Source organism: Syngnathoides biaculeatus, chromosome 2, assembly GCF_019802595.1.
Source record: "Syngnathoides biaculeatus isolate LvHL_M chromosome 2, ASM1980259v1, whole genome shotgun sequence".
Taxonomy (NCBI): domain Eukaryota; kingdom Metazoa; phylum Chordata; class Actinopteri; order Syngnathiformes; family Syngnathidae; genus Syngnathoides; species Syngnathoides biaculeatus.
In genome coordinates, this window is record NC_084641.1 from 41,579,820 (window position 1) to 41,596,880 (window position 17,061).

At 40.4% G+C, this 17,061-nt stretch overlaps 1 protein-coding gene across 7 annotated transcripts in view; it reads right to left on the reverse strand.

Moving 5' to 3' along the window:
* stat6 (signal transducer and activator of transcription 6, interleukin-4 induced) overlaps positions 1–17,061 on the reverse strand; it is a 126,067-nt gene that overhangs the window by 63,863 nt on the left and 45,143 nt on the right. For 5 of the 7 annotated variants that reach the window (XM_061805894.1, XM_061805848.1, XM_061805879.1 and 2 more), the window contains 2 exons: positions 14,610–14,774; positions 11,181–11,329 (listed from right to left, as the gene is read on the reverse strand). In XM_061805894.1, coding sequence (XP_061661878.1) covers positions 11,181–11,329; positions 14,610–14,774 — 314 coding nt within the window. The remainder of the gene's footprint in view (positions 1–11,180; positions 11,330–14,609; positions 14,775–17,061) is intronic. The other 2 variants (XM_061805856.1, XM_061805873.1) reach the window with 2 other exon arrangements.

A 17,061-nucleotide genomic window follows, 5' to 3' on the forward strand; every position in this document is an offset into this window, starting at 1 on the left:
GATTAACAACGCCCGCCCAACATTAACCTGCAGGGCGTCGGTAGAAATTCAGATACTGTGGGTCAAAGACAAAGAAGAGGATGAAAGCGGATTTGTCAAAAAAAGAAGAGGAATGTACAGAGCCTACAACTGAGTGTAGGGACTTTGAATGTTGGACTATGACAGGAAAAGCTCAGGAGTTGGTTGGCATGATGATTATAAGAAAGGTTGATAAATTGAGCATCCAAGAGAGCAGGTGGAAAGGTAGTAAGACTAGATGTTTGGGGACAAGTTTTAAATTCTTTTACCGTGAAGTAGATGGGAAGAGAAATGGAGTAGGGGTTATTTGAAAGGAAGGCTAAGAATGTCTTGGAGGTGAAAAGAGTATCAATTGAGTAATGAAAATGAAACTTTAAATTAAGTGTGTTATGTACGAGTATATAGTATTTTATAACGTGATTAGCGGCTATGCCCCACAAGTTGGATGTGACCTAAAGTTGAAAGAGAAATTCTGGTAGGAACGAGATGAAGTACCATAATTTCTCGAGTATAATGCGTCCTGAAGTGTAATGTGCACCCCCAAAGTTGACCTAAAAAAAACCCCCCAAAAAAACAGGAAAACCCTTCTAACAATGTGCAATGCACACCATCAATTTACTGCTACCCATATTCTCAAAATATTGTGAATTATCTGTATTTATATTTTGTTAGGTTTGTACTTGTATTGTTTTTTAAAAAAATGTCTGTACAGCAATCCTAAATAATAATCATTGTGCATGTGCTGATGTAGTCGTAATATAATCTCGGGACAGGCCACAAGACACTGTTGTCCTGGTCCCTGTAAATGTCAGAACAGAATCCCTCAACCAACGAAAATAAATGCTCAATGATGGCATGAGCTTAACACATATTACATTTGTGCATAAAACATTTGTGCCTAGTGCAGTTTATACTCTACATTACACATCCTTGGCCAAGACTTCAAAAGCAACATCTGGCTCATATACAATCAGAAAAATATCCATCGTAGCTACCTTTGGTGATTTGGTCCACCACTGGTGCCTCCTGAATTCATGAACAGTGATCCTATTTTGCTCCCCACAGCATGTCATCCTCTGTGCCATCCATGGCGTTTGTGGGGAAACATTTTTTTAATCCCAGGAGTTTTAGTTCCGCAGAGAAGCCTCTCGCTCACCTCATCTTGTCAGGTGGCTATCAAAACAATGTGAGCTCAAGTTACGTAGAAACGAGGGTAATGGGCACATTTTAAAAGAGGCGACCATTTCAATTGTATGCGCGCTCCCATTTTTTTTTTTTTTAAACGTGCCCATGACGCTTATATTATGTAGTTTGAGCTCAAGTTGCTTTTATACCCACCTGAAGCCATTGAGGCAAGCTATCGTTGTTTCGGACTGCCATCAGCACTACTTCCAGACTCCAGGTCGGTGGTGTCATCGGCACAAGTGATGACGCATTTCTTTTCAAAGCAGCTGCACAACTAGCTGATGTATCCGACATTTTTTGACTTGGTTTAAGTTAAAACAAACTCATGGGCAGTCTTTCTGATCTTAGGTGCAGTAGCAACAAGCATGTACACTAACGATAGTAAAATGCAAGTTCCCCGAGGAGGTCACAGAGTTCAGGTTGGGGTGCAAGTTACCGTAATAAATATAAATTTGTGACATAAGACATCGAATATCATATCGAAATGTATATGTATACCAATTTTAACCACTTTATGTACAGTGAAGAATATAGTATTTGAAGATCCTGTTATATTGCAACTTCTTTGTTCTGTGCTTCCACACCAGCATGCTGAGTGCACATGTGGTTTTGTGGCACACAGAGCACACTACCTCGCTGCATACAGGGCCGTGGAGAACGACACCCCTGACAGATTAATTACGTGGTGTAAAAATGTTCGGGTCGGCGGGAATTTTTAGGGTCGGTCTGGAAATTGGAACCACAAGCTTTATTTATTTATTTGTCTATTTATTTATTTATTTACACCTTATCTCCAACACCCAGAAAGGCCACCAGTTTATCTGGGCCTAAGTTCATCTGATATAGACTGACGTAAAGTGGAAAACCGTGCTGTGTTCTGACAAGTCAACATTTCAATTTGTTTTTGAAAATCATGGACACTGTGTCGTCTGGGTCAAAGAGGAAAAGGACCATCCATACATAATATCATCACAAAAATCAAAAGCCAGCATCTGTGATGGTATGGGCCGTGTTAGTGCCCATGCCATAGTTAGCTTTCACATTTGTGAATGCACCATTAATGCTGAAAGCTTCATACAGGTTTTGGAGCAACATATGGTAATGTTCAAAATAGTACTCCAATATCACTATACCAGATTAATCTATGTTTTCAGTTTGCAGTGGTACCTCTACTTTCAAAATTAATCGGTTGTGGAAGTCGTTTTGTCGTGAATTTTTCATAAATCGAATCGCATTTTACATGTAAATAGCCTAATTTGTTCTTCGAGCGCGATTGTGCTCGTCTAATGTGAGTGACTGACTTAATGGAATGTAAACTTAATGAAAATTATGTTCATTTACCTCTGGTGTTGAGCGACTATTCGAAGAGAAGGGTAAGTGACAAGCAAAAGGCATTGCGGGGGAGGGAGGAGAAGGCAAACAATTGACAGCTGAGAGAAAGCATATGTACGAATATATGCACACTGTGCTGTCCTCACAAAACGTTCCTATGTGAAGATAGACAGCCAGCGAACTTATAAAGAAACTGTATACATGGCGTTCTTTTCTTGCTTTTATGGAGGTCTCTTGTGGTAAATTAATTAAATTTGTAACTGAAAGATACAGAAAAATATACATTACACTGTGCACCATTGTGCAAAGTACAAGTAGCCAGCTTATTTATGCGAAACATAGCAATAGCTGCATCAACGGTCACTCGTTTACATCGAGCTCTCAAATAAAAGTGCCTCAACCTAATGTCTGTGAACATACAATACTTACAAAGACGAAAGATTCCCAAGGTTCAAACGTTTAGAACACATTCAACGTAGTTATGAGTTGCCTTCCGACTTAATGTCCGGCATGCACATACTCTAACCGGAGACACGTCAAATATCCTCTATAACGTACAGAGCACTCATTCCGCATAAAAACTGAATGATCCTCACAGCTTTTTCTTTTAAAACATTTTAACGCACCGCATCATGAAATAAACATATTTTTAACTTTTTAACCAACATTTATGTTATGAAATATACAAATCTTTCAACAAAAGACATTACACTCCCCGCTTGATATAATCACATTATATCACTTAAATACCAACATATTCATCAAACATCACAAGGAATATTCAATCAGTCTCAAAGTAAAACCACAATCTCTGAAATAGGTCTCAAGAACACCATCACAGTCCCTTCTTTAACTATCCGCACTTCCATTTTGCAGACTTTCTTGTCACTGCTGGGTAGAGTTTTCACTCTCAGTCCCATCGCCCATTCATTCCTGTGTGCCTGAGCATCCTTTAACAGGACATCGCCTTCTTTGAGATTTATCCAGTTTTCAGTTCATTTTGTGTGTTTCTGCAGTGTAGACAAATATTCCACTTCTTACAAAATGTATCTGTTAGCGGTTGTACATGTTTCCATTGTTTTCCATACAACTGTCCAGAGGAGAAGTTTCCAGGTAGAGCAGAAACTGTACTTGACTTTTGTTTGAAAGAAGCAACAACATGAATTAGTTCTGGTTTCTATGGGTGGTATACGCTGAATGTTAGAAGATACCTATGTTCTTTACCTTCTGGCAGAGGGGGAGCATGCTCAGCTTGATCGTTATCCAGCATTTCCTGCATGAACTGAATGTAGTGCTCACTCATTTTTGGCTTCTTTTCTAAAGTCTTTTTCAGCGAATTGAGGCGTTTTAAGGCCCGATCTCTGTTGCTTGGGAGCCTTCTTCTTGGACAGCGGAAGGGTAAAGGAGAAACCCCACTGTTTTCCTTGTTCTCACTAACTGTACCATCCATAAGCGTTAGAAGCGTTGTCATCTATAGACAACGCTACCTTGTCATCTGACTCTGTTCTGTCAAACACAGACTGACTTGGCTTGTCTGTGTGAACTGCAGAGTCTGAAATGTTTGCACGTGCTGTTGTGTAGCTGAGGCCCGACACTACAGTCTTCTTTCACTGTAATGGTGTTTGGACACGGTTCAAATTAAGTTGTGCGTTCGTTTTCTAACCTATGTGTCTTGTATACATTAACCTCTGTTGTGCTGTGAGCTTTACCTAAACATACCTCTCCCACTATAACCCAACCTAAGTCCAGTCTTTGGGCATAAGGAGCATTGTTGGGGCCGATTATCTGTTCACACACCTTATGAACCCGGAGGACGTCTCTTCCCAGGAGTAGGAGGATTGGAGCATGGTTATCAACAGGTTGGATTTTGTCTGTGGTTGGGAGAAGATGAGGGTGGTACCAAGTGATCTCAGGTGAGGGGATCTCAGATTTGTCATCCGGAACTGAGTCACATTTGATCAAAGGGGGCAGCTTGATTTTCGTCTCTCCGTCCATGGCCTGTATGAAAAAGTTCTCAGCTCTTCTGTCCGCAGTTTCTCCTTTTCCTGAACAAGTTTTGAGAGTGTACGGGGTGGGTGAGGTGTTGATTTCAAACAAGTCAAAGACCTATGTCGTAGCTAGGGACTTATTACTCTGTTCGTCAATCACTGCGTACATTTTTAACGTTTTGTCTTTTTGGCCTTCTGGATAAGCTTCCACTAAACAGAGCTTAGAACAAGAGCGTGGGCTTTCACTCAGACTACATACCTCTGTGCACTTGGAGAGAACTGGTGTTTTCTCCTCAGTAACAGCTCTCTCTGAGGTGTCGCATTTTGGGACAGGAACAGGACCTGGATGAAGAGCTGATATGTGCTTGGGGCTGTCACACTCTGCACACTTGACTGTCACCTTACAATTTTTACTATAATATACTATACTTACTACATGCTGTACAAAACCACAACACCAGTAACAGATGCGTTCCTCTTTGAGAAAGGCGCGACGCTCAATTGGTTTACCTCTAAATGAATTACATTTTTTAAGAGGTTAAGAGGTGCTTTTTATGAATCTCGTACTGTCGATCTGGTTCTTCTATTTTCTTTTCCTCTGAACCATCTTGTTTTTCCTCTGCAATCTCTGCTCTGTGTACTGACACAGTAGCTTTGCGATTGTGTGATGTGGACTTTCTGTGCGACTGGACGCTTGACTGTTACAGCTGGATAAATTAAAGCTTGAATCATTCCTCATTTTCGCTTGTTGCTGAAAAAACTGCACAAGAACAGGAAAGGGGGGAAACGACACACTATAAGTCTCTTTGTATTGCGATCCTATGATTGTCCATTTTTCCTGCAGGTTGAAGGGAGGTTTTTCAACTATTGGTCTCCTCCCTCGAGGTGTGTCCAGGTACACAAGCCCTGGAAGTGCACCATCTGACTTAGCACACTGTAACTAACAGGATGCCACCAAGTTCTCTTAACTTGTCCCTATCTTTATTTGTTAGTCTTGGGAATTCTTCTATCTTTTTTAAGAGTGCATCTACAATGGCCTCTGAGGAGCCGTAACATTTCTCATGACGTTTTCCAAACCATTTTTGCCCCTGCACCGGGATTAAGGGTGTCCACAGCACGAATACTTTGGGCCTTAACCACTTTGTTAGTAAATCAAGCTCCTCTCTAGCTGATTGATTTGAGTCTTTAGTTGCACTTGTGAATGAGGTTTCCCATGCCCAAAGGTTTTCTGGTTTGTCATCAAAATGGAGTAAACCAGTCCTAACTAGTTCTTTGCGAATGAGATACTTTGCAAAATCATGTGCTCCAATTGCTTCAGGTTGGGTGTTGTTTGTCGGTTGGAAAGTGCGAGCTGGTGTTAAGAGGTGTTATTTGGACCTAGATTAACTTCCTGTTCATGTTGAATGTTGTTGTTCATTGGTGGCGCCGCTTGTGGAGTTGCAGTTGTAACAGGTTGGTTGATGACTTACCTGTCTAATAGATTGTCATTTCTTTTCAAGGATTCGAGTAGCTCACCTTGATGTTGGAGAGATTCCCTGGTGCGCTGTGAAGCGTTAAAGGGCTGAGGTTTAATGGGGGGTTCCATGTCTGACTCCCCGGTCTGACTTGCCACTTCTTCATACGTTGCAGCTTCAGGCTCCGCTGCTGGTACTTCTTTTTCACATCTCAGAATGTGGACACTGGCATCTATATCAGCCTTTTGCTTTAATGCACCTGGGTCTAAGTCTCCTCTCTGCCTCATCATGGTTTCCTCTTTTTCAGCAAAGACGAGCTGGGCTTTAGCTGCTTGAGCTTTGGCGTAGGCTTTCGTAGCTGAAAAACCTGGTGATGAAAGTGACCTCCTGCTGGGGGCCCTGGACCTGGTGCTGTGTGGAGGTGAAGGTTGCTGTCTCACCGACAGTTGCTTCCTCTCCAGCGACAGCTGGACTGTAGGGCCTGGTGGATCTGTGGGCCCACCAACTTCTGGATTAGATTCTTTGTCAGCTTTATTCTGCTGCTCATAATCTTTCAGATAGTTCATTCCTGAGCGTAAACTCATGTTGACTTAATGTAGCTCTGTGTTGCTTGAACCCGCTGTGTGGTCGTCTTTTTACTGTGCATCCTCACGCCACATTACTATGTGAAGCTCGACAGCCAGCGGACTTATAAAGAAACTCCATACACAAGGCGTTCTTTTCTTGCTTTTATGGAAGTCTCTTGTGGTAAATGAATTAACAAATTTGTAACTGAAAGATACAGAAAAATATACATTACACTGTGCACTGTGTGCCAGTGTGCCAAGTACCGGTAGCCAGCTTATTTATGCTAAACATAATAGCTGCATCAACAGTCACTCGTTTACATCGAGCTCTCAAATAAAACACAATTGTGACCTCAATCTAATGTCTGTGAACATACAATACTTACAAAGATGAAAGTTTCCCAAGGTTCAAACGTTTAGAACACATTCAACATAGTTATGAGTTGCCTTCCATGCACATATTCTGACCAGAGACATTTCAAAGATCCTCTATAACACACAGAGCACTCACTCCACATAGAAACTGAATGATCCTCACAGGACAAGGACTGATGTAAACTGGAAACATGTTATGTGGCCTGATGAATCCACATTGAAAAAAATTGGGGAAAATCCTGTCCTCTGGGTTAAAGAGGAAAATGACTATCCAGAATCTCACCATCACAATTCAAAATGCACCATCTCTGATGGTATGATATGTTAGTGCCCATGGCACAGTTAACTTGCACCATTAATGCTGGAAGCTACAAACAGGTTTTGGAGCAACATACAGTATTGTTCAAAATAATAGCCATCCAATGTGACAAACCAGATGAATTCACGTTTCCAGTATCTTTTTTATTGCTACCTGTCAAACGAGTTACCAGTAGGTGCAATAGATTCTCAGCAAACCGATTAGAGCAAGCATTTACGATACACCATATTTTCCTAACAAGCCAGTACTTTTTTCAGGCACCGTGAACCCCGCGGCCTGTTTTTCGATGTGGTTAAAAAGTTTTTGTTTTTTTGCTAGTGGTGATCAATAAACGTACAACAAAAAACTCATTCGAAGAGAATGATTATATATAGCCTTTAGCTGTAAGGTTGTGGGCATGCGTGGATGCCTCCCATCTGGAGAAGAACAGTCATGGGTACAGGAAAACAAAGCCCCCTCGAGTGTGGAGATGATCCTCCCTCAAGCGTGTATAAAAAGACAACGAAGAAGACAGACCTAGTTTTTAGCACACTGGAAACAAACCGCAGCGGGATACACAAGTACACAAGATATTTTTTATATTTCACATGATTATCATGATGAATCCAACAAGAAAAGCGTACGATACAGCTTTTCAGTTGAAAGCCATCGATCTGTCCATCCAAGAGGGAAATCAGGCTGCTGCAGGAAGGTTGGCATCAACGAATCAATAGTGAGTCATTGGAGAGGATAACATGAGGCACTAATGCTATGCCGAAAAACAAAAAGGTTTAGACGTCATAAGAGCAGATAGTCCAAATTTAAAAACATTCTTGAAGACTGGGTGAGCAGATCCCCGTGGCGTACCCATTCTGCGGAGCAGACTGAAAGCGAAAGAAATCGCCAGTGAAATGAGTGTTGCAGGTTTTCAAGGTGGACACTCGTGGTGTTTTTGCTTCATGAGAAAAAAAGGTTTGTCCATCGGGGCATGGACGACTGTTTGTCAACAACTCCCTCATCACTACCAAGAAAAATTTGCTAACTTTTGGAAATTCATTGGAACAAAAATAGCTGAGAATTCTATTGGACCAGACGACATCATAAATATAGATTAAGTACCTTTAACTTTTGACCTGTGTCTAACTCGAAACGTGAACAAGACTGGGGCGGCATCTATTACGGTGAAAAAAACGTATTTTTACAAGAATCTCCCCCAAAGTCCCTCAAAAAATGTGCAGAAGAGGCAATTTTTTTTCAAAGAACAGGTCAATTGGCCTAAAGTCAAATGGAGGAACATTTTGTGGAATGAAGAGAGAAAATTGTTTATTTTAGGTTCAGGGGGTGCAGACAGTTTGTTGAGATGACCCCCAAACTCTGAATTCAAGCCACAGAACACAGTTAAGACAGTGAAGCATGGTGGTACAAGTATCATGGTATGGGCATGTTTCTCCTACTATGCTGTTGGGCCTATTTATCGCATACCAGGGATCATGGATCGGTTTGCATCGGTCAACATACTTGAAGAGGTCATGTTACCTTGTACTGAAGAGGAGGACATCCCCTTGAAGTGGGTGTTTCAACTCAACAATGACCCCAAACACACTAGTACACATTCAAAGTCTTGGTTCAAAACCAACAAAAGTTAATGTCATGGAGTGGCCAGCCCAATCCCCAGACCTTAATCCAATCGAGAATTTGTAGGGTGAACCCAAAAATGCTGTTTCTGAAGCAAAACCAAGAAATGTAAATTAATTGTGAAATGTAATTAAGGAATCTTGGAGTGGAATAAAAGGTGAATGAAAGGTACCACAAGTTTGTTGACTCACAGATGTGAAGCACTTATAAAAAACTGTGGTCATATATCTACATATCTGTTAGTGATTCAAAGGATTGGTAAATCCTAGAAACAAAATTAGGTTTGTACAGAATAATTTTGACTTTGTAAAGTCAACGGCAGTTTTTTTAAACATACCCCTTCAACAAATTGCCCAATTGCACAGCCTTAGCCTGCATGTCATGAGTGCTGGGTCTTGTTGGATTTCTGAGAATCTACTGCACTGATTGGTAACTTGTTTGACATGTGACGATGAAAAAATATACTGAGAATTTGGATTAATCAGGTTTGTCACATTGGCCTGCCATTACTTTGAACTCGATTGTATGCTCCCATCCAAGCAACGTCTTTTTCAGAAACGTTCCTTCTTGTTTCAGCAACTCTACCACATTTTTCATGCGATACAAGAGTGTGGCTTAATAGTATAAGTTTGCAAATATTAAGATCTTTTCATGCTTCACTTGCTCAGTATGAAAGCTCTCAGCGACACGCAAGGACAAGAGCACCAGGATGGGGCCAACAGGGACGATGCCCATAATTGGAAGTGCTGACATAACAAGGAAGCCAGGAAACTTGCCTCACTGCGGATTCTGGAATCTGTATTTGTCATTGCTATATAAGAAAACCCTATCTTCTCTTATTTTAAAGAGGCAGTGGTCCACAAAGCACAAAATACGACAATGGAGACCCACAACCACACGCACGCACGCACACACACACACACAACAACAACAATACAATCAGGGAGAAAAACATTGGCACTCCAGGGGTAACAATTGACTCTACATAGCTTCAAAAATTAATGTCCTCAGTTTCTAAACGCTTTTTGAGTGTTGTTAAAAGGAAAGGTGATTTGATATAGTAAATAGACGTGTTCCAGCTTTTTCATAACATGTCACAGTGTCTAATTCAACATAGGTGAGTATTTGCAACAAAAAAAGTTTGAGATTGAACTGTTGATGTCTTGTCTTTGTGGTATAAAAAATATATAGGTTGAAAAGAATGTAAAAATCATTGTATCCTCCAATTGGCTAGCAACCAGTTCAGTGCGTACACCACCTCCTGCCTGGAGACAGCAGGGGTAGGTTCCAGCACTTTCGCAACCCTTGTGAGGATAAGAGGCTCAGAAAATGATTGGCTGGATGGATGGATGGATGTATCCTGTGGTGGCATAGTGGATGAGTGGTTAAAAGGTGTGGAGTTTGTATGTTTTGTATGTTGTTGCTTGCTTGAGTTTTGTCCAGGCACTCTATTTCTATTTTGGAGCGCAGTTGGTAAACATATGATGGAAACCAAAGAAGCATTTATCATTCTGAGCCACAACAGGCAAGGATAACATTGCTAAGATGAAGATGGTGGATCAGATATGATGTACAGCTTCCTCTTCACTATGGTAATGAGCTAAGGAGCATGGCATTGTTAGGTCAGATAAAAGTTAGTTAATGCGAACAACCCCAAACAAACTGCCCAGAATCCCTATGAAAGTGGATCTAGGTGCAAAATGGAGGTCTCGAAGCAGTTGTTTTTACCACATCCCAGGATTCACCTGTGTGTATTCACATCAGTACAAAAGGTCCAAACCATGAGGGAACTGTGGCTCTTTTAAAGCGGACAAAATGTGGCACTCTAAACTTACACACAAATAGAATAAGTTCCGAACACAAGTGAAGTCAGCCCTAACTGTCAATGTTTTAAAAACAAATTCATTGATGACTGTTGAATTTAAATATTAATGTTAATGACCAGCTGATATTGAATGAGATTTATTAAGGCATGGTTAAAAACTCAAACAGGACAAAAAAAAAACAACTTCAAAGCATTTTCACTTTTAAATTATTTTCCATGCGCAGTACATTTTTTTCTTTGCTGAATGTCTTATTTTTCTCTTGATTTTAAAATATTTGTTATAATGTAAAGTACATTGCGTTACCTTATGTATGAAATCCACAATATATATAAATTGTGCTTGTGCTTGTGTATAGTCTCTTGTAATTATCCAAGGGTACCTACATGTTATCCATCTGACATATAACCAAACCCAAGCACCGGCCATTCTCAGATACGTCTACAGAGAGTGGTAGCACGGGTGCAATAATTGCAATAGTAAGCAGTAATAAGCAGATATCTCACCACGTCTGCAGGACATTGAGGTTCTCATCAAAAGGATGTCCAATGGTTGCCTTATACTGCTCCCATCTCCAGGCCTTCAGCTTGCTGAGGAGTTGCGTTTGACACTGGTCCAAACAGTCCACACACTCAAGAAGTAACTGAAAACGTTTCTGCAACAATCAGCAACCCAATACGTTACACTGACGTGTGTGGTTTGCCTATTAACACATCTCTTTATATATATTTATTTAATAAAATTTAAGGATACAACTGTAGTTTCGTTCAAAATAATAGCAGTATTCTTTAATAGATCAGTAAATCTCAAAATATATATTTTTAAAATCCTAATTTATCATTTCAATAAATTGAATTTCACATTAAAATATGACAAAAGTATATCAATATTTCAATTAGATAAATATATGTTTCTTCCGGCTTGTCCCTTTCGGGGTCGCCACAGCGTGTCATCTCAGATGAACGCACATATATGTTTGGCACAATTTTTACGCCGGATGCCCTTCCTGACGCAAGCCTTCTCATAAAAATGACAAAAAAAATTATTGGGTTGTTAAAAAAAATATCAGTACCTGCATTACATATTACAAACCTTAAAAAAATATGATTTAACATTATTTTGACAAAACTAATATTTAGTTGGATAACCACAGTTCTGAGAACTTGTTCACTTCTGTGGTGCATGAAATCTATCAACTTTTTGCACCTGTGAACATGAATTTGAAGTCAGGATAATTTAACAAACTTCAACAGTTCCTCTGCATTTCAAGGTTTTGCCACGGAAACAGCACTTTTGATGTCATCCAACAATCTTTCTATTGGATAAACGTCAGAGGACAAAGACAAATATTTTCTTGATCATTCTATAGCGCATTTGCAAAACACATCCACCATTTGAAAGCGATTATATAGCAGTGATACAGTACAGTAGTTAAATCGTTTAATATGATTCAGAAGGTGGCGTCATCTTTTTTAATCCAGCACCTTCTGGTCTTTGGCACTATCCAGTGCTGTGACATAGCATTTTTCATTTCAATCAGCTCGTTCATTCGGACTTGTGTGTTATTGTTCCATGGCGTTTTTCCTATCCATGTAGATTTGTTGTCGTATGATGTAGCCATTTCGCAATGGTTTACTGTTTGGTTGTATATTTTCTTTCTTTGGCTTTCCAAATGAAAAAGGAAAACATGACCAGTGCATAGGGAAAGTTTCAGTACTGGCGTTAATACTTTTGCTTATATGACAAGTCAACAGACACAGCAAACACATTCTGTGCAGGATTTTATAAAAGCTACTTGAGCGAGGGGCAGACAATATATTGGAAGAGTGCATATTCTGTAAAGTGAGCACAGAAATTACCGTATGTAGACTTCCTGAATTTTCTCTTTTTTTATATTGCAGCCATTTATTAAAATAATTTACTGTGGATATGGAAAGAATTCAGACATTTGAATTTTTCACTCATTATCTTACAGCTATTTGCTAAAATAGTTTAAGATCATTTTTTTCCCTCATTAATGTACACACTGTTGCGCCCCCATATAAACAGGGGAAAAAAAATTGCAGATTAATTTAAAAAGAAAATATCACGGCCATAAGTATTCAGACCGTTTGCTGTGATACTTATATTTAACTCAAGTGCTATCGGTTTCTTCTGACCATCGTTGAGATGGTTCTACTCCTTCAGTGGAGTCCAGATGTGTTTAATTATACTGATGGGATTTTATTAGGAAACCCACAAACTTGTCTTTATAACACCGTATTGCTCGCAGTGCAAGTCACAGCAAATAAAAATCAGGAGGCTGAAAGAACTGCCTGAAGAACTCAGGGACACAATTGTGGCCAGGCACAGATCTGGCCAAAGTCAGAAAAAAAAAATCTGCTGCACTTAAGGTTCCTTAGAGGACAGTGGCGTCCATAATCCCAGAAATGTAAGACACTTGAGATGACCAGTAGCCTTCTTAGAGTTGCCTGTCCAGCCAAACTAAGCAATCTAGGGAGAAGAAACTTGGTGAGAGAGGTAGAGAAGAACCCGAAAATCACTGTGGCTAAGTTCCACAGATACAGTTGGAAGATGGGAGAAAGTTCTAGAAGTCAACCATAACTACACCCCTCCACCAGTCATAGGTTTATGGCAGAGTGGCTTGACAGAAGCCCTCCTCAGAGCAAGACATGAAATCCCGCAGACAGATGGAGGACTTCAGATGGGGAGGAATAAGATTCTCTGGTCAGATGTGACCAAGATTGAACTTTTTTTTAGGCCTTAATTCTATGTGTGGAGAAAACCAGGCACTGCTCACTAACTGTCCAAAACAGTCCCAACAATGAAAAATGGTGGTCACAGCATCATGCTGTGGGGGGTGTTTTTCAGCTGCAGGTACAGGAATTAAAGGATAGGTGAAGACAGCCAAGTACAAGATTATCCTGGGCGAAAACCTTCTCCTGAGTCCTGAGGACCTCAGACTGGGCCAAAGGTGAGGTTTCCAATAAGACAATGACCCTGAGCACAAAGCTGAAAGAATGAAAGATTGGCTTCAGAATAACTCAATGACTTTTCTCGGCCGGCACACCCAGAGCCCAAACTTAAACCCAATTGAGCATCTCTGCAGAGACCTGAAAATGACTCTCCACCAACATTCACTATCAAAACTGACAGAACTGGAGAGGTTCAGCAAGGAGGAATGGCAGAGTATCCCCAAATCCAAGTTTGAGAAACTTATTGTATCAATCCCAAAAATAATAATGGCTGTGTTAGCTCAAAAGGGTGCTTCTACTAAATACTGAGGGTCTGAATACTTATGGCTGTGTGACATTTAAGTTCTTTTTTTGATAAATCAGGAACAATTTCAACAATTCTGTTTTTTTTGTCAATATGGGATAACTGTGTGTACATGAATGAGGAAAAATGAATTTCTTATTTTAGCAAATGCCTGTAACAGAATAAAAAATGGAAGAGGATTTGAAGACTTTCCATACTCTAAGTTCATTTTTCTTCAGTGAAGTTCTGAGGTGGGAACATGATGATTTGGGGCTGCTTTACAGTAAAGGCTATTAGTAGGCTTCACATTGAAGGAATGAAGAATGAACAAATGTACAGACACTTCCTTGACAAAAATCTGCTGCAATCTACGAGGATGATGAAAATAATATTAAGGGTGGACAAAGAGAGAATGATGAAGTACCTCTTTTTTTTTTGAGAGGTATCAGATATGTTGTCATTAGTAAAATACAGTAATTTGGTGTTCTTCTCACTTCAAAAACGTTTCAGATCGTTGACGGCCCAATCACCAACTATTAATGTTTGGGGTCCCAATTGTTTCTCGTATGATTTAACTTCATACCTTTCAGTGGTGGTTGGGGGTGAGCATTCTTGGGCAGGGTCTTGTAAAAGTGACTCAAATCTATTTGTAAGGCTGATGTTTTGCATTGACTCACTTTTTTCTTGCTCTTTGCTATAACGACCGTCCATAGCCGCTCACTCGGGATTGAGGCAACCCACAACGCAGGCCATCCTCCTCGGTAATCTGCTGGTGTTGTGTCCTCCCTTGTAGATGTCCCATAACTTTGGGCTCTCCTCCCAGTAAATTGCAGGGAGAACTGCTGGAGGATTACATTTTTGTTTCCACAGTCCATATCTGTCTTTGTTGTTGAGCTAAGTGGCTGTCTGTTAGCACATTTCTGCTCACGATTTTGAGACATCGGTATAGCGGTTTCATTCTCGGACTGGCCGTTTACATCCACATAGACTTCAAGTCAATAAATTTTGTATTCCTTTGACTTGCTTTGCAGGAGTCTGTAATCGTCCTCGAGAAGGGAGGCATCTTGATCGGTGGTCTTGTTGCTAACACCAGGCTTGTGCTAATTAGCAGGCCACGCTCATATAATCATGATACAACTGATTATCCACAAAAAAATTAAAATACAGTCCCATAGGTTTAAAAGTATACAGGAGTCGCAGCGCCAAATTTTTTTTTGAAGAAAAACAAGCTTATCAGCAAGAAAAAATGTCAACAAAGCAAAGCAGAGCAAGGAAAAAAAGTGTCTGTACTGTACAAGAAGGGAGAGTGGAATCTTGTGATATTTTCATGTCAAATGATCTATTTTTGTTTTAATTCTTCATTTTAAAACATCATTCACGTGACATGTTTTTCCTCATATTATTGAGATTGTAAGATGCCTGGTAGTGTGGACTGAATGGGTGCCAACAATGAGAAAATGAAATGCCAGAATTGTGAGGAAAATAACCCATTAACAACATATTTGAGAAAAAAAAACGAGAACTATGAGCTAGTTTTTTAGACGAGGTAACGTAGTTTTTTTTTTTTTTTTAATTATGAGCCATGAGCAAAACTAGTTCATTTTTTGAAAAATGAAGTCAACGTTGATCTTGTAAGAATATTTAAGTCCCCTAGCAGATTCAATTAAGTGCCTCTATGGACTCCAAAAAGGGTGGGTAGTCTGAACTGCTGTTTGGTGCATAGGGACAAACAACAGTCAAGACCCATACCCCCCACCTGAAGGCGGAGGGAGGCTACTCTCTTTTTTGGGGTGAACCCCTAAATACAGCCAAGGGCAATAAGGATACACGCAATGGCTCTCACTGTGGGCAACTACAGAGCAGAAGAGAATCCAACCCCAATGAACAGTACTGGTACGGAGCCCAAGCAGTGTGGGGAGACGAATCTGAATATATCGAGTTTGAATTTCTTGATCTCGCAAACCGCCGTGGGTTCCTCCCTTTCCACAGAGGTGACGTTCAACATCTGTGAAGACACCTTCTGTAGTCGGGGATCAGATAGCCAAGGTCCCTGCCTTTGGCGAAAGCCCAGCCCGGATTGGCCCCATGGGTACAGCCCTAGCCACTCATGTTCGAGTCCCACCTCCAGGCTTGACTCCAGAGGGCGGCCCCAGTGGCTCGCCTACTTATATTTTTCATCATACCGGGAGTCTTTTAGCTGTGCTTTCTCTGATCCCTCACCTAGGATCTGTTTGCCATGCGTGACCATACCAGGGGTGTGAACCCTCACGCAACTTAGCTCCTAGGATAATTGGGACACATAAACCCCTCCACCACGATAAGGGGACGGGTTCCAGGAGGGGTGAAAAGAATCCATCAGAAAAAAAAATATCTAAAATAGCTGGAACAAAATGACATGATCCAAAAAAATTCCAGAACAGTCGAGAAATAAAGTAAATAAAAAAGGGGGTGCTCAACGTGTCAATGATGGATTGATGGATGGATGTTGGAGGTCTAAAAATTATCACCACAATAATCTTTCGGTCACCTATAACAAAAAAACATTTAAAAGAGGTAAAATCCCCAAATAGAATTTCTTAACATTGAAATAACGATTTTTTAGAAATGAGCAACACCCACCACGCTTTCTCCCTGTCCGACACTTGTTCATTAAATTTTTATTTGCTGGTGTTGCCTTATTTCAGAAACAGGTTTATTGGCCAAGTATGGAAAAACTCAAGGAATTTTTCTCCAACAATCGGTGCTACGCTGGTACGACATTCAGAATAAAGCACACAAAGCAACAAGAACAAAGAACAAGGGACATTTCTGTTTCTAGGAACTACTCCTTATAAGAGTCGTGCAAGATGTAAAATCTTCTTCATTTAGAACAGCTGAGACGTAAGCGTTTGTCAATGCCCCACATTCTATTAAGCTTGTACAGAGTGCCTTTACCCATTCGCAGTTTCCGTTATAGACCAGTGCAATGACAATTGTGCAAAGGGAGCAGTTTAAAGTGATGAATCGTGTGATAGTCTACGAAATATATCACTAATATTAACGCTGATTGGATCAGGAGGATGTGAGTGAGTGTCCAAAAAAGGGGACAAGGCAGAAAATAGTTGGTTCGCTGATCAAGAATTTAATGAC